Source organism: Gouania willdenowi, chromosome 18, assembly GCF_900634775.1.
Source record: "Gouania willdenowi chromosome 18, fGouWil2.1, whole genome shotgun sequence".
NCBI classification, from domain to species: Eukaryota; Metazoa; Chordata; class Actinopteri; order Blenniiformes; family Gobiesocidae; genus Gouania; species Gouania willdenowi.
The window spans coordinates 13,765,703-13,788,131 of NC_041061.1; the positions used below are offsets into that span (position 1 = coordinate 13,765,703).

A 22,429-nucleotide genomic window follows, 5' to 3' on the forward strand; every position below is an offset into this window, starting at 1 on the left:
GCCCCTCCCCGGCAACAATCTCAAACTCTATGGTTAAAAGTGAAAATAATGGGTCGACGTGTGCGACATTAGGTGTGAAAATTGGTGTAAAGGGTTTATAAGTGCCGAAAGTGTCTTAAAAGTGGAGAAAATGTGCAGAAAATGCATTGAAATTTGATGGAGAAGTGGCAGAAATGGGAGTAAAGCAGCAAAAATGCATTTGAAGTAGTGAAAAAAGTGTTAGCGTTGTTGCAGGAAAAGGGTTAAAAAAATGTATTCTTAGTTGCCCTCCCAGTGTCTCGCGACCCCAAATGGGGTCCGGACCACAAGGTTGAGAATCACCTGGTCTAAGCAACTACTGAGCATCAGTTATTTAAACTTAAAACACAAATCACACACATTAAAACAAACAACAAAAACAGCGTTAATCAAGAGAGAATTATCACATCATATGATTCAACTTAAAATACATTCTATTTGATTGTGTTCAGTCATTTCAGGAAGCTGATACATGCTTTAAAGTCAAAAACTTGACAGTTACATTTCTTATTAATGATTGATGAATAAAACTGTTGGTTCATATTTGTTTGTTTCGCATTAGAGAGCATAAAGGATGCCCATGTGATGATGAAACGTCCACTTTGAACCACCACCCTGTGCTGACGTGTGAGGGCTCCCCCCCTGTGACGCACTGAGAGCAGGTCAAAACACGGCTTTGACTCGTCAAAGTAAAATAAAGTCAGACAAAGCAAAAGAGAAAACGCGTTGGCAGATTTTCAACTTAAAGCTCAAAGTAAAACATTTAAACAAAAAAGGGCGCAGAATTACTGTTAGGAGGAAAAGGTGTTGAATAACATTCATGAATGTTTGATATACTCAAACTGATTCAGGTTGTAATGACTGCATCGAGTTCTGACCAGTGCAATATTGTTTTCAGTATTTTATTTTGAAATGCCTAACAGAAGCGGTCTTTTTGGTGATGGAAAATACTGCTTTTCCTTGTATGTAATTGTTGCCAGATCAAGCTTTTTCCGGACCGTTTGGATGGATTTAAAAACCTTCTCTCAATGGGGTTTTAGTATTAGCTATTATATTTGGTGACAAGAAACTAAATATTCAAACATTTTTAACCCACAAGGTATTAAATTTTAGCAATTACCTTAAGAAATATTTATTTATTCATCTTTTTTCCCTTCTTTTTTTTAGTGGATTATTTTGTGGGGTAGTATTTGTTGGAACTGAAATCAGCTATTTTTGCAAGTGCACAAGTAGATTAAAAATAAATATTTGGGGAAAAAAAGACAAGGGACAAAAAAAAAAGCCATTCCTACTTTTTGAAGGTAATTAATGTTGCTGTAACTTTTAATATATTACAAGTTATTACATTATATTGGGGTCACCAACAGTTTAGTTAAAAATCTGATTTACTTTCCAGGCTTTAAACTCAAAATCATAAATACAGATGACATATGTAATCGGAGCCTTGGTACTGTTACATACTGTGACAAGTTTTTTTTGTGTTTAAAAAAACAATCTTTAATATTTTTTTTATCAAAACATTGTGACAAATTAATTTAAGTTTCGCAGATGTAAGACATGTTTAAAAAAAAAAAAAAACGCATAGTGGTTATAGAATAATACATGATTGTTAGAATAGAACAGAATAGAATCCACCTTCATTAATCTTAAAAGGAGAAATTCATATTTGCAGAAACACAGTATAAGAGTAGAGAGTAAGAAAAAAATACAATTAAATAACATAGGATAGTAGTGCAAAATGTAGAAATCCGAAAAAGCAGCAGCAGCAGCAGAAAGAAAAACAACAAATGTACAAATTAAATGACTATGGATTGTGATAAGATGTTACTCCGAAAAAGTGTTTTTTTTTTTTTTATAGAATATTACACGACTGTTAATGTTGGGTAGTTAAAACTAGTAATATCGACATTCTAAAAATATAAGTTAGTGGTTTGTAAAAAAAAGGATCATGATGGTTTTTCTATAGAATGTAATCAAAATAAAACCATCTTGTCGGAGAAATGAAGTGTTGCATGTTGAAATGTTTTACATTCCATCATTATCTTACCCTGTAATTAAGGCATGCCCGTGAAGATTCAGTATTTAACTATTTAGTTTTATATGGAATCAGATTTGTGTCAAAAAGCCACATGTAAAAATAAAAAGTCATCTAAAAAAAACTTAGAATGTTTCCACATTCTGTTTTTTGCTTGTAATTTTGGACTTTTTGCTGTCCCTCAAAAACCAACTAACCAATGACAACGCACTCCATCCACACGGGTCGTTTGTGTCAGAATCGCATGCAAAAAGCGAAGAATCACACGCGCAAAAAAGGAGCTCGCGGTTTCAGAAAGCTCGCTAGGCGGGAAAACCCCGCGTGTGTCTGGCAACGCGGCTCGCAGCAGCCGGCTCGTTGTCAGGCTTTGACGTGGCATTCTGCATCCACTCAGGGTAACACACGGACAACGCGACTCTCCCCATTTTACAGGTAAATTATCAACACGTTATCACACCATTTATCCCGCTTATTACACACGAGCGACCATTCTATTGACATTTAACTCTATCCGTGTTTTTCATCAACGTTTTTGCGTGCAAAAGCAAAACTTTGGAGAAATTTCCGCGTAGCTAGCAAGACGTTTCTATCAGTATGTAATCACAGAACGAGCTGTCGGTGCTTATTTAGGCATTAATAAAGGTCCATATTAGGATAGAATCATTGACTATAGAAAGGTAACCAAAAGAAGGCTAACGTGTGTAAAGCGGGGTGTAAATGAATGCATCATAACGGTCTTTGACGTGGCACATCTCGGAAGTGACTTGACTCTGTTACCCATTAACCTGTACACACACACACATACACACTTTAATGTTAATAAAGTTATTTTGACTTTGCTATTGCTGTTTATAACTCAATTATTAACAGCTGTTTCGGTGACGTTTTTATTGTAATGTTAATTTATTTTGTTAACTAAAAATTTCGTCAGTTTTCGTCGACTATATATATATATATTACAATGACAGTAACGAGACTATTATATTATATTATATTATTATACAAGTACTAACATTACTGTAATTGAGTGGCTTTTATGGGTATATTTCTAAATCAGTAATTTTACTTGTACTTAAGTATTTTTTTTAAAAGAAGTAAAGTCATTCGTTAAATTTCTACACCCAATTGTTACTGAGTAAATTATTATTGTTATTATTATTTTTGTTTTAAAATGATCAACGGACCATGTGACACTACAAAAAAAAAATAAAAAAAAAAAAAAAAAATGAAGGGACCAAACAATCACATGCGTCACAAAGTTAAAGTGAAACTAATTAGTAACTTTTACTTTGAGTACCATTTAATTTGAGCCACTTTTTACATGTACTTGAGTATTTCATGTATGACATACTATGAGTACAATTTCAGTCAAGTAACAGTACTTCTACTTGAGTAGGATATATCAGTATTCTCTATTCTTCTGACTATGATTAATGAAGAAAATACATACAAGCAAAGCTACATTCAAATGCATTTACATTTTTGTTAACTAATTTAAAAAAAAGGCAATAATGTTCACATGGGATGAAATCCAATCAGAATTGAGTTTCTTTTTTTAAAAGTTTCCTATCAAAACTACTCTTTTTCTTTATGTGGAAGGCCTGTAAGTGATCAAATAAGTAGTAATAAGTGAGCTAGTCGTATTTGTGGATTTTTACGCATTGATCGCATCAAATCTTTACACCATACAATATGAGGTTGATAATTTGTGTTTATATATATATATTATTTTTTTTTTAAAATCCTTAAACTCTTATATTTTTGTTGACTATCTGTAACAGATTTAGTCGACTAACATTTTAAATCTCATTTAGTTGACTTTTATTATGGAAGCCCGTTTCCGCCACTAAAAAAAAATTACAAAAATTACTGTGGAACGTCATTATTATGAGAAAAAAAGTCATAATTATGACATGTAAAGTCATTATTATGAGAAACGTACAAAAATGTGACAGAATCATTTTTGCAATAAAGTCGTATTCATGTACTTCCACTATTTTTGACATTATGGAGCATGTGTTTAAAATGAATTATTGTTTAAAGTGTCATTGACACAGCTGGGTTTCCCATGATAGATTTTTGCAAAATAAAAATAATATTTCGGAACGTCGACAAAGTATAAAGAAAGTGTCTATTCGTACGGTTGCCGTACGGACAACCCCCGGTGCTATTGGTACGTTTACCAAAGTGCATGTACATAGCGTCTTAGGGTTAGGTTTAGATTTAGGTTATAACCCAATATCGCAACAATTTTTAGGGATTAGATTTACGGTTAGGGTTAGTCTTAGTCACGTGACCTAAACTGGCCAATGAGAGGCGCTGCATACGGATAGAATGTCGGTATATTGATACGGCAACCGTACAAATATTCGCTGACAAGTATAATTGCGCTTGAAACGTGTTTCCGTTGAACATTGTTTTGGACGGGAGCCTCTCATCATTCCGTGAGACTTCGGCGCAGGAAAACGGCCGCTCAGAACCTCCTTATAACACTCCGTATTCCTTTGTTATTTAAAGTATAACGCTAAGAAATGTCCCGGTCTCTTCTGTTCACGCGTACCGCGTCATGGTTACTTCGATAGAAGTGGTCATGTGACCAGGCATTCCACGGGACTTGTATTTGCGGAGAAAGGGTTTCCTTGGCGCTTTTGCAACAACTGAAATACCGCTTCATGAAAGCGTAAAAACCTTTTTGCGATATTTGAGGGTTTTGTCCGAAATGTAGGTGTTTCAATTACTAATTTTTATTGAGCTATTTAGATATTAAGCATTTCCAAGGGTAATGGAAACGAGGGTCGGTATAGACTGCAGCATATGCTCAGTTTGTATGTCATAATTATCACTTTCTATTTCATAATTATGACTTTTCTAATTCATAATTAGGAATTGCCGTGGTGATTTTTACTTATTTGTTATGCATGTTGCACAGGGAAATATAGATTTATGTAAAAAGAAAATATAATCTATGCATTTTCAACAGCCATTTTTGAAAAATGTTATTAAATGAATTGCGATTTAATGACGGGGGCAAAATGTGGGTCCCAGGGTGAGACTAGTTGAGAAGCCTGAACTAGACTAACTGCAATAGACTGCCAAAAAGAGCACTGTGTTAAAGTTTACAAGCCTAAGATTGTTAATATTGACAACATTTGGCAAAGCTAATGAATAAAACCCTTTGACATACCAAAAAAATAAAAAATAAACAAACATATGGTGTAATACTTCTAAGGCTACTAATCAATACTTCTGATCACAGGTCTATAAAGATGCAGGATCACACCCAATACTTGGATACACACTGTAGAACTCTCCCTCCCTCTTACACCTGATAGCACGAGTCACTTCGAGATAATCTTACCAAGGATTGTCTGCCTTATCTTTCTTCAGCCACGTCAAAGGTCCATGTTTCACATGATGATTGTAGGAGGTCAAATAACAGCTGCTTAGTGTGTGGCAGGAAAAGATGTGTGACTGTAAAGGACAGATGCAGGATATTTAAAAAAAGTTCTTTACAGATGTTAATGAAATTTGGTGAGCTAATAGACAATGTCAAAAGGAATAAGGAGTTGGAATATGGAGATGATCTGACATGTATTGTGGATACAGTATTCAGTTTTGGTGACTTTGTGCCTCTAAACTTGGCAGAGGTTTGCACTCTGAGTGCTCTTGATTATATATTGTTATTATTATTATCCAGGATGTCAAACATGTCAGACTTAGGATCACATTTTAAACCTCATTATCCTATTTTTCAGAATTCTCTAAATTTTACCTGTTTTTATACTGTATATTTAAAAAAAAGTTGCACTTAATTTGCTGATTATCTGTAATATGAAATGTATGATGAAAGTTAAGGGTGTTCAAAACCGATATTGACATCGGTCTGGTTTTAGTAAAAAAAAAAAAGAAAAAAAGCATTGGGTTATTTCAGCCTGTATCAAAAATCTAATAATATCATATAATAATATACATATTTTTTTTCTTATTTATTAAAGTTATTTTTCAGGGTTTGGTCATTTTTCTTTTAGTTATTTTATTTAATTGTAGAATATTATTATGTTTAAAGTTAAAACCTATGTAACCCATTGCTTAATAATAAATAAGTCAGCTTTTCTACTTTTGCCCACGTCATCAAAGCCTTTTCTAATATTTTGTAATCGGATCGAATAGATATCAAAGACGAGTCATTGTTGGTATTGTATCAGAAGTGAAAAAGTTGTATCGGTACACCCCTAATAAAAGGATGTATTAGATTTGTGTTTGTTGTTTGCCCTTAAAACAAAGGGTATTTATGAATTAATAATGTGGATTTGTGTAATTACAGTCTAACATCTGCTACACTGCAAATTAATTCAGGCTTTTTCTGGTCCCCTGTGCTAAAATTACATTAGTTCTTTTTTTATTTTATTTTATTTTTGTATTGAAGATCTGAATATATATTTAACATCTCTTTCTTTGACCCCACAGACTGTCGGAACTAATTCACCTTGGCATGAGAAGATAGTAACAACAATCCCTTCAAAATGAGCCAACAAGGTTATGTTGCAGCACCCCCCTACTCCCAGGCCCAGCCAGGGATGGGGGGCTACCAGGCAGGATTTGGGCCTGGTCCAGCACAGCCTCTCTATGGGCACTACGGGGGTCCACCTCAGGCCTTCAATGGCCCACCTGCAGGTACAGTTCCTCTCTTCATTTAAATGTTCAGTCGTATTAGCATTGTGTTTGCTTCTGATTTACACTTGAAGCATATTCAGGTAAGAATGCTCTTAACTCTACGAAATACCAGTGACAGCCGTTAGTTCTGTTTAAGTTTATATTTTATCAAGCCAAACAACTCTATACAAAACAACTGTATTTTAAACAATATTAACAATCAACATTCTACCATAATATGTTAGGGTTTCATTTATTCAGTCTTTGTCAGAGGCGTCTGTTGATCGCTTTGATGTTTCCTTTGAAGTTTTTCAGCAAGATTCTTTTTGTCTTCTTTTGAATAATATGTTTCTGATTTTTTTTATTTATTGAGATATTAAAAATTACAACTTAAAAACTGTTTCAAATAAATTAACATCAAGAAATAACAAAACAGTATTTTGCATCTTCAAATTCTTACGCATCTTAGTTTACAATAAGGAAAAGGAGTAGAAAGAAGTATAAACTTATCTAGTCCTACCACTTTAATACTCCATACCATATGTTTGAATAACATATCTTGCCGGAATTATTACGCAAAGGTCATCGGAACTTCAAAGGAAACATCAAAGCGATCAGCAGACACCTCTTACGAAGACTGGCAGTTGTCAGGAGATCCATGTAGATTTCCTGCTGAATAAATGAATTAACACACTATACAAAAATTATCTTGCTGGAATTACTACACAGAAGTCAAGGAAAACTTCAAAGGAGGAATCAAAGCGATCAGCAGACACCTCTGACAAAAATAATCTTGCTGGAACTTTCTACCGTTTTCTCTTCCCTGCAGCCATGATGAAACCTCCAGCTTCTTCAGCTGCTGGTATGCCTCCACCTCCAGTGTCCAACCAGTACAATCCCAATGTTCAACAGAATGGCGCCCATCCACAGAGGTAAATCAGTACATTAATGGATTTATGCAGTTAGTGTACCGCAATGTTTGATAAATTGTTTTATATAGAATGTATAATGTGGTTTGTAAACAGTTGTATGTTCCTCAGGTACCCTGCTCCACCTGCTGTAACCTCTCCTTACGGGCAACCACCACCTGCCTCATACAACAACATGGCCTCACCTGGTCCACCGCAAACACACCAGCTCACCAATCAGATGAGTGCCATGGCTTTAGGCAACTATGGTTAGTTTTGATCCAACTTCCTTAAAAAGTTGCTGGGTAAGAATGTGGTGTGTAATAATAAAGTATTGTACCTGAACTCCCACAGGAGGTGCCATGCAGAGTCCTCCTCCTCCAACAAGCTCTGTGGCCCAGCAGCCTTTTCAGGGCCCGCCCCCTCCGGCAATTGGCCAACCACAGATGGCACCAGGCCAACATCCACCTCTCATGTCAGCCCAGATGTCTCCACCACTGTCTCCTCCAGCAGGCATGCCCCCCATGGCTGGGCCCCCCATGACAGGAATGAGTCGACCCTTCCCTGGGCCTCCTCAGCACCCTGCAGGCCCTGCAGGTTTCCAGCAACCTGGTCCAGCAGGGTTTCCACCACAAGCAGGTAAACTGTGAAGCTAAATCACTCACATCTAATTCATTATACACACTAGGTTTTTTTCAGCTTTAATTTTTTTCTTTTTTCTCTCTTCTTTTTTCTGTTCAGCTTAAATTTTAGACTTTCACAAATTTTCCTCAAATTCTTTTTTCTTCTTTTTTTTTTCTTTTTTTCTTTTCAGCTTAAAAAATGTCTCTTTTTTCTCTTTCTTTATTTTTCTCTTCTTCCCCCCTTTTTTCTCTTTTTTGCACTTTCTTTTTTTATTCTCTTCTTTTTTGTCTTTTTAATTTTTTCTGTTCATCCTAAATTTTAGACTTTCACTAATTTTCCTCAAGGAGTTTTAAAATCAGCACAGCATACGCAGCGTCTCTTATTGTAAATTTCAACACGGCAGCAACACATTTTTTTTAAAATATCTTGGATGTGTCGACACGACAGACACAACTGCAAAAAGTCACAATTAAATTCTTGAATTTTACTGTAGGCATTGATCAGCTACCAGTGCTTGTCAATAGGTGGCGCTGGGGCACGGCCTGCACTGAAAATCGTCAAGACGAAGATGATAAAAATAAATACTACATCTTGTTAAAATACGATAATGTCTATAATACTAACAAACATATACTATTTGGCTTATTCGTTATACTTTTTACCATTATTTCATTTTTTAGTGCCTATTTCAAATTTTCATTCAAAATGTCAAACATTGGACACCAATTCTTACAGGTTACAGTCATTTGGTGAAATATTACCATGTTACATCTGTTACATATGTTAGTGAGGGTCTGCATTTTGACTAGACAATTGATGTTTTACTATTTTTCAAATAAATAGAGAAATGTAATGCTGTGTGTAGGGACTTTATACTTTTCTTTATGCATCATTGTGTCGGGTTTAGCTATAGTTTTTTAAACTAAAAATACGACGTTTATATAAAAGTGGACTATAGTATGTTTACCTAGTTGCTATCATTGATTCGCAGTCAATACAGACAGCTAAGACATGTTTGCACATGTGAACAGAGTATAAAAGCCAGAATAAAAGCTAAAGTTAATGAATAACAGCCCATCCAAACCATTTAAAACAAGATAGTCGTATTATGACAGTCAACCAACCCTGTGTTGGTCCTTTCTTCTTCTTTTGAACAAACCAATCTGATTGGTCGGAGCATGCAAACTACTTCTGCAGTTTGAGCAACATGGATCAGCTATTAATGTCACTTCACTACATTTGCATTCTTAAAAACTGACAGACAATCTGAAACATAGCATTTACGCAGCTAAGACTCTGTAATCATATGTTTTGTGTCTTTTTCAGGTCAGTTTGGGGGACACATGGCAGGGCCCCAACCAGGCATGCCAGGAGCCTTTCCTGCAGCACCAGCCTCCATGGCTGGACCGCCGCAGAAAAAAATGGACCTCGACTCCATCCCAAGCACAGTGAGTCCAACATTATTTCCACACATGCTGCATTTTTCGACTTGAGCTACCATTAAATTAAGCTTTTTAAAGAAGTCTAGATATTTTTTGATCATTACGTATTCCCATGTACTGAAGTAATCAACTTTACATAACATATATTACATCACCTGCTTTAGACTCAAGTCATCCAAGACGATCGAGTACAACACGGAGGACAGATTTTCTGTACGAACACCCGTGGACAAGTTCCACCTCTGGTCACCACTGACTTCACAGTACAGGACCAAGGTACGGCCCTTCATCCGATTGTTCACGTTGTGGTTGATTTTTAGGAAAAGAACATTTCTATTTTTTGGCAACGTATTATTTCTAATTGTTGGTGACATTTAAAGCTGCTTATTTAAAGTGTTCCTTTAGAAAAGATATGTCCTAACAGTGGGGTATTTGTGTTTTTGGGGTCTCCAGGAAATGCCAGTCCCAGGTTCATGCGCTGCACCACCTATTCCCTTCCCTGCACGGCTGAGCTGGCCAAACAGTGTCAGGTGCCTCTGGCGGCTGTCATCAAGCCTTTAGCCCGACTACCAAAGAAAGAGGTACATTAAACTCACACATTTTAAATAATTAACACAAGTTTAATGACAATAAGACAAAACTGGATTCCACAATGTGTCCCTTCTCTAAAATAGTTGATGAATAGTTATCTTTTTTTTGTTGCCAGTAGAATTTTCTCTCATTATGTCTCACTTTATCATTAGCTGCATTTCCATTACCTCGTGAAATGTGCAAAATCTAAATCGCGTAGTAATGGAAACACCTGAATTTCAAAAAACAAGCAAACACTGAAATATCTCTACAAAGCTTTTACGCTTTTATGAGGATGTTTTTCAGACGTCTCGATATTAAAATGTATCGCAAATGTGCTATGGAAAGTGGACATGACCACTTCTCTCCAAGAAAACATGGTGCGCTACATGTAGACAGAAGGAGACCAAACAGATTTCTTGGCATTATACTTAAAAACATATTATTTTGCAAAAAACTGTGGTAGAAACACAGCTATTGTCATGTATGCCACTTAAAAAATGTGTCTATCATGAACACCTGTTTAGGATTTTCTTCAGAGGGTTTCACCTCAATACTGGATTTACTGACATTTTTTTAAATTGCGGTGAAGTTAACGTTATTATGAATAAATGAGTGTTGATAAGAATTAGTGCTGTGAAAGCCCTTCTTTTGGATCCTGCGTGGTCTGTGTCCGTATCCAGACGCTAGTATGACCTCATCTCCTCACTCACTCTACTCCAACACACCAAGTGGCCTTTTTAGGAAATGCTATGTTCTCTTCTATCTGTCTTTAGGTTCAATAGCTACAGTCACATCTTAATACTAAAGAAATCCAGATAGATTTGTTTTTGTCTATTTGAAAATGATCAAATGTTTATCTTTGGGTGTATTTATAGAGTTACTTTGTGTATTTTTGTTGTTTTGCATATTTTTTTAGTCATTTAGTGTATTTTTTTTGTCTTTTTATGTATTTTTCTGTAATTTTGTGTGTTTTTTGTCGTTTTGTGTATTTCTAGTTATTTTGGCGTCTTTTTTGTTGTCGCTATATGCATCTTTGTTGTTGTTTTGTGTATTTATGTTTTTTTTGGGGATATTTTTGTTGTCATGTTTTAATGTTTTATTGGATTATTTCTTATATTACCTTTGCTATATCAGTAAAAATGACAAACTTATTAAAACAAAATACAAACCTTTGAGTTTGAATTAACATTTTTTCCAGCAGTGAGTTAAGAATTACTCAGATTGGGGATTTAATTTGTGTAAATCTATACACATAGATGTATTAAAATTATAAGTATGCACAGAGAACATGTTGAACTAAAGTATATTGTTATTTTTATAATCTAATCACAGCTTCATCACTCTCCTTGTAAGGAAATGTTCTGTGGATCTTTTTGTTTTATGGGAGGGTTTGATTTATACTTGAGGCTGCTGTTAACAGCTACTCTAATTCTGTGTATATGACTGTGTGCAGACTCCTCTGTGTGTGGTGAACCATGGCGACAGCGGCCCAGTGCGATGCAATCGCTGTAAGGCCTACATGTGTCCCTTCATGCAGTTTATCGACGGCGGGCGCCGCTTTCAGTGCGGCTTCTGCAGCTGTGTTAATGAAGGTAAGAGGACTGCACAAAGTAAATGTAAAATTGGAATAAAATATAAATTAAGTTAACTATAATATATGATTTGAGCCCATTTTTGCTTATTTTTACCCTTTTTCTGCAACTACACCAAACTTGAATTATTTTAACGTATTTTCAACGCTTTTTTTTTTGCCATATTTTTGCCCCTTTTAATACATTTTTGCTACATTACTCCAATTTCTGCCACTTCTCCATTTAATTTCAGTGGCTTTTTCCCACTTTCAAGACATTTTCAGCACATACATATTATGTCACATATGTTGTTGACCCATTGTTGTCACCTTTAACCCCTTTTCACCATATTTCATGCTTTTTTTTTGCCAATTTAATCACATTAACGATTTGTTTATTATTTTCCAGTATAGATTTATTGTTTATACTTTTTAACCCCCCCCCCCCCCCCCCCCCATTTCTGCTACTTTTAAGCCAATATTGACACTTTGAACCCTTTTTTACCACTTTTTCTGTCTGTTTTTGACCACTCTAATTTGCAACTTTTAACCAATTTCTGTGGTTTTATAATCCTATTTCACCACTTTTTCCACCATTTTTGATCACTTCCCGTTACAAGACCAGAGGAGATCGCTCCTTCCAGGCGGTCGCGCCAACGCTCTGGAATGATCTTCCGTTTTCCTTGCGTTTGCTTGATTCCGTTGATGCTTTTAAGAGCCAACTGAAAACCTATTTGTTTCAGAAAACATTTTAAATTCCAGTGATAAAGGGTTGTTTTATGACCATCATATTCTTGTGACTGTAACTGTAATTTGTATTGTATTGTATGCACTGTATGTATTGTGAAGCACTTTGTGACTTCTGTCTGTAAAAGTTGCTATATAAATAAATATTACTTACTTACTTACTTTTAACCCATTTTTATTTCTGATTAAAACAAGGATTTACATCTTTAAAATGACTATATACTATGGTGTAAATAACAATAAACTTCCTGGATAATGGTGGATATTTTTTAGATAAATAAATAAAGGTAGTTACTGTATTACAGATTCTCAGGCACCTTTATTATAGGGGTCGTGGGCTGAAAAGGTTGAGAACCACTGGTTTAAAGTACACAACAACAAAGTCGACACGTGCGTTGGGGAAAAAAAAAAAGTGTGAAGATTTATTTTCCTCTGACTTTCTTTCCTCTTTTTTCCCCCTACAGTGCCAGATTCCTATTTCCAACATCTGGACCACCTGGGGCGGAGAGTGGACCTCTATCAGAGGCCAGAGCTGTCCCTTGGGTCCTATGAGTTTGAAGCTACCATTGATTACTGCAAGGTAAATGCAACAAATTACCCTTGCACTGGGTTTCTAAAGGCACAGTGCAGGGGGAGTTTGGTCACATCACTGACACATCACTCTCTGAATGAGATAATATCACGTGAGTCAGAACCAGGGGTACATGAGGTTACTAAAGAGGTTTGGTGAAAACGGCATTAAACATTTTGGCATTTTATAAGGCTTTTCTTTAAATAAGGTACATTTGGCCCTAAGATGTATTTTGCAGAAGAATAAAACTTTTTGGAAAACAAATTAAAAGCCAAAATGTCAAGTGTTAAGTGGATTTCACGCAAAGAACCAGACCTTCAATTACTTATTTAATTTTATTCAAAGTATTATTTGTCGGTAAGCACATTTACTTGCATTTTAACAACCACATTTTGACAGTATTTGACGTGTGTATAGAATTTATTTGCCTAGTCTTACCAAAGAAACAAATCAAATATTTGTAATTATCATTCTTTTTATGCACATTTTAAACAAAATCAGATAGAGTTAAAAGTAAGTTAACGTATTAATATACTTTTACCCAGGTATTTTTTTAAACAGTTTGAAACCACAGCATTTTTTAAGCAATGTAGATCATTTCTAAACTACTATTTAAAAGTACAAGAGGAACACAAAAAATGACTCCAAAAACACAAAAGATTAACATACACACAAAGTGATCCCAAAAACAAACAAAACGACAAATGAAAACACACAAAATGAGAGACAAATGTACAACATAACAAGAAAAATATTAAAAATTACACCAAATACACAAAAAATAATTTAAAAGGACAACAAATGTACGCACATACACTGACAACAAAAAAAAACACACAACAACAACAGAAACACACAAAAGGACAACAAAAACACAGAAAATGAGAGAAAAGTTTACAAAATACCAAGAGAAACACAAAAAAATTACTCACACAAAAGATAAACATACACACAACGTGACTCAATAAAACCCACAAAATATTGAAAAAAACTACACAAAAGAGCAACAGAAACACACAAAAGCCTTGCCGTTTCCTGTGTTAATGCTTTGATTGAGTCATTAGGTAATCTAATGCCGACATTAATGTTAATCATGTGACCCTCAGATCATGTTTGTTTAAACAACTACTTTTAGCCATTTTATCTGAACTTGTTTGTATTTTACATGATTAACCAAATGTAGATTTAAATACACAGTTGCCATGGCACCTGAAATAAGCTTCACTCCTTGAATTGCCTATTAAACAAATAACAATTTCCCAAACTTTACAAATAAATGAAAAAGAATTGCATTCAACTTAAATTTCCACGCAAAACAATGATTAAGTCCACGTTTCCCATTTACATTTGAATAAACAGAAGTTTATCTGAACCTCGTGGCTATATTTCGGGGTACTTACCAGCTGTAATGAGACTTTGCACGTCAAAGTTCTGTCCCGGTTGAGGGTAAATAACTCTTTCCATTGCAGCTGCTAAACAAGCACTTCCATTGTCCCAGTTCACCCAGAGAGACAGGTTTGTGTCATTAAAAGAATCATGTGTGCACAATTGGGAGGGGCTTACACCTGGCAGCTCACAGAACATAAAATGTCAAGAAAATATTTTTTTTTAAAAAATAATAGAATTGCTTATTACTGGGGAGCCTGCTGACACAATAAAATGAAAATATAGCGTAGCCCTCACAGATCTATAAATCAAAGGCTTTTTTTTAGGGGAAATAAGGTAAAAGTTTGAAATTGCAGCTTGAAATTTAGCTTTGATCTCTGCTTTCTAATCTTATTTGTATCTTGTACCACAAGAGTTGTCTCTTAATTTTGCTGTACATCGCGTATAATGACAATAAAAGCATCCTATTCTATTATAAACATTCATGAATTGCATTCTGGGAAGTGGAGTCCTGTAGACTGATGCATAGAAGTGGTTTTTCACTTCTTTCTTGCTGTGATTTCTTGTGTTTCTTGGCCAGACGAGGAGGAAAGTGATTGGCTTGACATGTTTTTGTATTCCCTGTGATATCACCATACGCCTCGAGACTTTCAATTTTATCTGGATTCGGATGTTTCCGTGTAAACTGTAAAATAAACATCCGCTGTTGTTTTTCCCACAACGTTCAGTGCGTGAAAACACAGGAAATGTATTAGGAAGTTCCTTTGGCAGTTTTTTTTTTTTGCATCCGTCTACTGGACTCCATATCCCATAATGCAACATGCAAAATGTTTCCATCAATCTCAATGAACAGTGGAGATAAAAACAAACTTTTGAATGGCAATTTGTACCTTTTTACATCTTTTTTTTTTCCATATATTGATTGATGAGGCTACACTTTAAATGTATCTAATAAAAAATTATTGTCTCCAGCAACTGTATGCAACAAATATTGGTCGTACTTTATGATATTGGAGTGTGCTGTGATTTGGAGAAAAAAGTTTGGTGGTACAAAGGCAAAAGGTTTTGGAAGTAGGGGTGTGCATTGCCATGAATGTGACGATAAGATAAAGTAGAATTCACAATTTGCATGTCATGATGCAATATATCCCGATACTAAACAATACGATATGCATTGTGATATATGGCAAAATCAATAATTATAAATTTCACCTTTACAAGTACAAAATGGTATGAAATACAATTTATTTCTTCTTTTTTTTTTTAATTTGTGACAACAAGGAAATGGTAACTAACTGTAATTCCAGTACCAATATCAAAAACAAGTGGTATGTTTATCAAACTGTCAAATTTCGTTTTTCAAAAAAAGTTTAAAATTTTGCTTCTACAACAAATTCTGAATCGAAAAAAAAAAAAAAAAAAAAAAAAACAGTAACCACGTACATTTATAAAAGTGCTCAGTATGTTTTAAGAAAATAAAGTGCAACAAGGTCTGATGTACTTCACTGACACCCAGTGACTGGGCGTTTACGTGCTATATATACTGTATATGATAGCGCAATTAAATGTTTTTTTTTTTTTTGTTGTTGTTAAAAAACACGATTAAAAAAACAAATTTGGAAATTTTTTTGGATCAATACGATAATCGCGCTCTGAAATATTGCGATAAAATCTATTTTTTCTTACACAACTTTTGGTAACCACTGGTAAATACTGATCACCAGAACACAGATGGCTCTCACCCAAGTCTTTGCTAGTGTTATTCTATTCAAAGTGAGCTGGAAAAGCTGAGTCACTCAACGAGGCCACATTTACTATGAGGACCTTTAAACAAATACTAAACACAGGCTCCACAGTGAGTGTTCTGTTATGGCTGTTTCCGTTGAAGAAACAGTCTTCAACAGTCTTCTAAACTTCCATCAGTCACGTTCTCGTGTGTTCAGTACCTGAAAGCTGATGAAAGCTGCAATGCCATTGAGATACTTTAGTTAAGTGCTAAACTTTAAGGACACTTTTAAAGTTGATAATGAACTTGAGTTCCTCATTCATCTTGAAGTTATTTCTATGTGGAAAGATGTCAAAATATCAACTCTGTCCTTTTCCCTGCAGAAAAACCACCCTCCGAATCCTCCCGCCTACATCTTTATGATCGACGTGTCCTACAACAATATCAAAAGTGGCCTGGTCAAAATGATATGTGAGGAGCTGAAGACTCTGCTGGAGAAGCTGCCCAGGTATAAGACTAATGGCATGAAGATAACACTATCTTCTTCAGTGCTGTATCTCTTTCACATTAGACCAGTAGAATATATACAGTACATTCACCATTGACGTTACTTTTTCCCACATTCAGCTGCTTTCACTGAAACCGACGTGAACTCTGATTTGTTTAAAGCAGGGGTTCTCAACCTTGGGGTCACGAGACACTGTCAGGGGGTCGCCAGATGCCTTCAAGAAACTAAAAATGCTTATTTTAACCCTTTTTCTGCAACTACACCAAACTAGCCATATTTTAACCTTTTTTCATCACTTTTTCATGTCATATTTTTGCTCCTTTTAATGCTTTTTTGCTACATTACTCCAGTTTCTGCCACTTATCCATCAGATTTCAATGCCTTTTCTGCACATTTTTTCCACTTTCAAGACATTTTCGGCACTTACAAACCCTTTCCACCACTTTTCCCACATAATGTTGCATTTGTTGACCCATTATTGTCACTTTCAATCTCTTTTCACTAGGGATGTAACGATTAATCGTAAGGCAGGTAAAATTCGATTCATAGGTATCAAGATTCACATCGATGCTGTGAAAATTGAATCGCAGTACTTTTTTTAAACATATTATATATCCTCTTGTCCAGAAGTGTTGGCGGCCGGCAAAATCTGATCATACTTTCTTTCTGGCCGCCTTCTATTCTTAAACATGTTCATAAATGATTCCTTACCCCTTTAGCACCGAAAGAATATCTGTAATATACGTGAATATCTGTAAAAGTCACGTTTTTCTATTAGCTCTGTCTGCTCGCATAGCATCTCTTCTTCACTGCACAGAATAGCTGCATCCCAACCGACCACTGGGTTACCAGCGCCCTCTGCTGGTTCAAACAAATATCTGACGTAAATACAATGCTTTTTTTTTTTAAGTCAAATTGTTAAGACACAAAATACATTTTAGGTCGCACTTTTAAAAAGAAAAAGAACTATAATGCAGTTTTGTATTGTTTACATAGAACCAGAATTTAAATTAATAGGCTTCTTCTTCATTTGTATTATTCCTTTATTTCTTTCAAGATTTATTTTTAGTTAAATTGTATTGTTTTGAATCGTCAAGGGATTCTTTTGACAATGAAAAATAAAAGGAAAACAATATAGTATTTTCCCCAAAAAAATAAAGGAATATTTTTCAGTCATTTATGTACAGTCCCATTTTGTAAAATGAATCGTGAGAGAATTGTGTCATGAACCCAGTATCATGAATGGAATGGTATCGGGAGTTGAGTGAATCGTTACATCCCTACTTTTCACCATTTTTCATGGTTATTTTTGCCATATTAACCACATTCACGATTTTTCATGCCCATTATTTGCCAGTTTCTGCCTCTTTTAAGCCAATATTGACACTTTGAATCCTTTTTTACCACTTTTAACTCATTTTATTTCTGATTAAAACAAGGATTTACATCTTTAAGATGACTATATACTATGGCACAAATAATAATAAACCTTCTGGATAACAGTGGATATTATTCAGATAAATAAATACATGTGGTTATCACAGATTCATAGAACAATGGACCATCATTTTGCTGACTTTATGGATGGAACCCAAAAAGACACGTGCATTGGAAAAAAAGCTTTTCCTGATTTGTAAAGGAGCCAATCAGCTGTTTGTTCACATTAAACAACTATTTTTACGTTAGGTTGCATCACAGAGAGATTCCTCATGGAAAAGTGGATACACATCTACTGAAATAACTTCATACCTCTCCTCACTCACTGCCAGCAACAATAAATCCATTTTAGTCTGTTTTCAGCTTGTTTTCTGTGCTAAATTTAAGCCAATGTTCATTTGTATTTGTAGGAATACAGAAAAAGAGGTTTCTTATTATTTAAGTAAATGCAGGTGTAGAACCTAGGTTGTAAATAAGTCATTTTTGTCGTGTTATGAGAGAGACTCCTAATAAATCTGCTTCGTTGGATCAGTTAAGCAAACAGCACTTGTCAGATTGCTGAATCGTTACTAAACATGATCTTTGAAAGGAATGCCCTTAAATTCAACTGAACTCGATGGCTTAGAAGTCATAAATGTTCTAGTAAATGTCTGAAAGGTTTATGGATGTATTTCTTCTTGCAGTTAAAGGTTAAAAACTCCCAATGTAGGAACAGGAGTCGGATACTTTACCAGGGAACACTTGCTAGTAGTAAAGGACAAAGGAAGAAAACTAGAAAATTAAATCAATTTACTTTGTTCCTGTCGATAATTTGGAAGACAATGTAGTTTAATGTAAATATCCTTAAGTCTATTGTTGTTTTTTTGGGTTTTTTTCTCCCACTAATAGAGAGGAAGGCATGGAGAACTCACCAATCAAAGTTGGCTTTGTCACCTACAACAAAGTCCTCCACTTCTACAATGTGAAAAGCTCCCTGGCTCAGCCGCAGATGATGGTGGTGTCGGACACGGCGGAGATGTTCATTCCACTGCTCGACGGCTTTCTTGTAAACTACCAAGAATCAAGTGCTGTTATCGCCAAGTATGATTAATGTTCACATTGTTCCAAAAACTCTTAACATAACCCTTTCAAAAGGACATTTTTGTCTGTTACTTGAGTTTTGGTAGGAAACCAAAGACAGGAGATGAGTGGTGTCTGTTTAATGCATGACCTTCTCTTTCCTGTTCTCAGCCTGCTGGGCCAGATCCCAGACATGTTTGCAGACACCAATGAGAGCGAGACGGTCTTTGCTCCTGTCATCCAGGCTGGCGTGGAGGCCTTTAAGGTTAGCTTACAACGTGTCAAAACTCAGTTGTGCCACCTGCTGGAAAAACGTGTATTAGTTAAAGAGAAAATTTGAAAAAAAGATCTCAGTTCATCACCTCCATACGGAAGAGGATTAGGGCCACTGGAGTCTTGATTTTTTTTTTTTCCTTTTCGTCTCAAGTCTTTAGTCTGTTTTTTTTTTTGTATTAATTTTTTTTTGTCTCAATCTTTTTTTTTTGTCTTGATTTTTTTTCTTCTTGTAGCCTTGATTGTTTTGCCTGGTTTTTCTTTTAGCCTTAATCTTTTTTTTGTTTCTTCTTTTTAGTCTTAAGACTACAAAAAAACAAAAATCAAGACTAAATAAATGAATAATCAAAAAAAAAAAAAAAAAAAAAAAAAATCAAGACAAATAAAAGATTAAGACGAAAAAAACTGACCAAAAAAAGATAACCATATAATTTTAAAAAGTGATTTTTTTTTTTCCCCTTCCACTACTTCCACGTTTTGTTTTTCTTCAGTGGCCTTAATCCTCTTCCGTACCTCCATCACCATTTTCATTTCTTAATGTTGTCATTTTAAGTTATAATCACATTTATTGCAGCCAAAACACACAGCAGTATTTTCCACAAAATGATTATCTCTGTATAAATCTTTCCTCCCAATATTATTTCAGTTCAAATATTTCCCAAATATGTGTCTTACCCACAACTGCACTGAGCAGTTTGTTTTTTTTAACCCATCAATCAACAGTTTTCTTTTTATCCCCTGATATGTTTCAGCTAAAATAATCTTAACTAAAACTCCCCCAGTGCTCAACGTTTTGGCTCGCACTGAAGGAAAAACAGTCGACACAGCATTTAATTGAAAACAGTTGTGATGTTACTCAACAGTGATACTTTATCAGAGACTCTCTTATCATTATCTGAGTCATTGGTAGGGAATAGTTTTAGGTTGTTTGCTGGCATTAAAGACATTACCTCATGATTATAGTATGGAGAAAGACATTACATTACACACTTTAAAGAGATGCTCTTCTTCTTCTTCTTCTTCTTCCAGGCTGCAGAATGTAGTGGAAAACTCTTCATCTTCCACTCGTCCATGCCCACAGCTGACGCTCCAGGTCGACTAAAAAACAGGGACGACAAAAAGCTGGTCAACACAGAGAAAGAGAAAGTAAAAAAAAAAAAGATCTACATTTAGTGCTCATTTCTACGAAAATACCTTATTTAATCATTTATTTCCCTTCTACAAAAACTTATTACAATAGTTGAACTTTAATGGTACATTGTGTGTGATACCTTAAGTGTCTTTTAAGCTGATTTTCTGTATGTTTCCTCCTCCCACAGACTCTGTTCCAGCCTCAGAAAAGTGTTTACGAGCAGCTGTCCAAAGACTGCGTGCTGACTGGCTGCTGCGTGGATCTCTTCCTCTTTCCCAGCCAGTACGTGGACTTGGCCAGCATGGCCGATGTCACTTCACACACTGGTGGCTCCGTCTACAAGTACAACAACTTCCTGGTTCGTTGATCAGCAAGCAGACATTATTTTCCACTACACAAAGTTACTGAATTCAGACACCAGACAGTCATGGGCGCTGACGTAAAGGCGGGCATACACTGTGCGATTTTTGGCCCATTTTTAGCTGATTTTTGACACATGCGTCTATTTTTGGGCTAAATCATGTGTTGTGCATCGTGCATTATACACGGGGTCACAAGAAGCAGTAACACCTCACGACACATAATCTAGTCGCTCCTCGTGAGGGTATCGCACTGTTGAAGCAGTGCCACGGACCGGCTTATCTCAACTCTCTCACTGCGCATGCACGAACACCATAGGACTGCTGTAAAATTGACGGACCGTACTTCCCACGTCTGTCCAGGCAGTTCCTGATCCATCACATTGCCGCCATTTATTTTTTAAAGCTCTTTTTGCTGAGATTCCCGAGTGTCTCTCCACTTCTGGGTTCTTCTTCTTCTTTTGTTTTTATGGCGACGCTTCAGAGTTCTTCTTCTAATTTGTTTGTTGCATTCCCGGTAACAAGACCCAGACGTGTCGTGTATGGACGTACAGTGTGTCAGAGTGTTGGTCCGTATAGTGTGAGAACATGAATCGTGAACAGTCTGACTCTGCAATTGAATCACGAAATTTGAGCTGGAGCTGAGTACAACGATTGAAAAAAATTGCACAGAGTCTGCCCGCCTATAATGTACAGGACTACTGACATAGAATATCTTCAGTCATAACGATGAACTACAGCAGTGGTTTTCAACCTTGGGGTCAAAAAAGGGGTCGCCTGAAATATCTAATAATTACTAGGGGTGTGCATTGCCATGATGCACGACTTGCATGTCACAATACGATACTGTATATCCCGATACTAAACAATACGATGTTTTTAGGAAATGAAGTGCAATAAACTCCTGAGGTAGTTTAATAATTAAATTTAAAAACATGATTAAAAAAAATGTAATTGGACATTTTTTTTTGAATTGGTAAGATAATCATGCAGTGAAATGTCGCGATACATCACCAAATCGATTTTTTTCTTACATCCTTAGTAATTACCTATTGAAATAATTATTTTTTCTTTATTTTTAAATTATTCTTTTTCAAATTAAAACAATAATAAATTATCTCAAACATCTGTATTCTATACTTTCACTTTCTCAAATATACATCTAGTTGAAAAAAAAATATATCAGAGTTGGTGCATTTTGTCAATGTGTTATATTGTCGTCGAAAGGATCAGTGCACAAACTTTATCATAAACTGATAAAGAAATTCCAGAAATTTGTGATATCAAAATGGGGAACCAGTGAACTACAGTGTATTTATCTATTTAATAATTATTGAGATGACTTTGTTGTAATTTGCATTATATGGATAAAGTTGAATTGAATTAAATAAGACGTTCCAGAGGACAA

The 22,429-nt window shown here is 35.4% G+C and overlaps 1 protein-coding gene across 1 annotated transcript in view; it reads left to right on the top strand.

The window, feature by feature from the left end:
* The first annotated feature begins 2,351 nt into the window (after positions 1-2,351).
* sec24d (SEC24 homolog D, COPII coat complex component) overlaps positions 2,352-22,429 on the top strand; it is a 29,511-nt gene continuing 9,433 nt past the window's right edge. Inside the window, exons 1-15 of the mRNA XM_028474265.1 lie at positions 2,352-2,485; positions 6,521-6,727; positions 7,536-7,638; positions 7,747-7,883; positions 7,969-8,253; positions 9,565-9,686; positions 9,845-9,956; positions 10,134-10,261; positions 11,707-11,845; positions 13,035-13,150; positions 16,637-16,761; positions 19,087-19,278; positions 19,429-19,522; positions 20,560-20,676; positions 20,850-21,020. Coding sequence (XP_028330066.1) covers positions 6,577-6,727; positions 7,536-7,638; positions 7,747-7,883; positions 7,969-8,253; positions 9,565-9,686; positions 9,845-9,956; positions 10,134-10,261; positions 11,707-11,845; positions 13,035-13,150; positions 16,637-16,761; positions 19,087-19,278; positions 19,429-19,522; positions 20,560-20,676; positions 20,850-21,020 — 1,992 coding nt within the window. The 5' untranslated portion in view covers positions 2,352-2,485; positions 6,521-6,576. The remainder of the gene's footprint in view (positions 2,486-6,520; positions 6,728-7,535; positions 7,639-7,746; positions 7,884-7,968; positions 8,254-9,564; positions 9,687-9,844; positions 9,957-10,133; positions 10,262-11,706; positions 11,846-13,034; positions 13,151-16,636; positions 16,762-19,086; positions 19,279-19,428; positions 19,523-20,559; positions 20,677-20,849; positions 21,021-22,429) is intronic.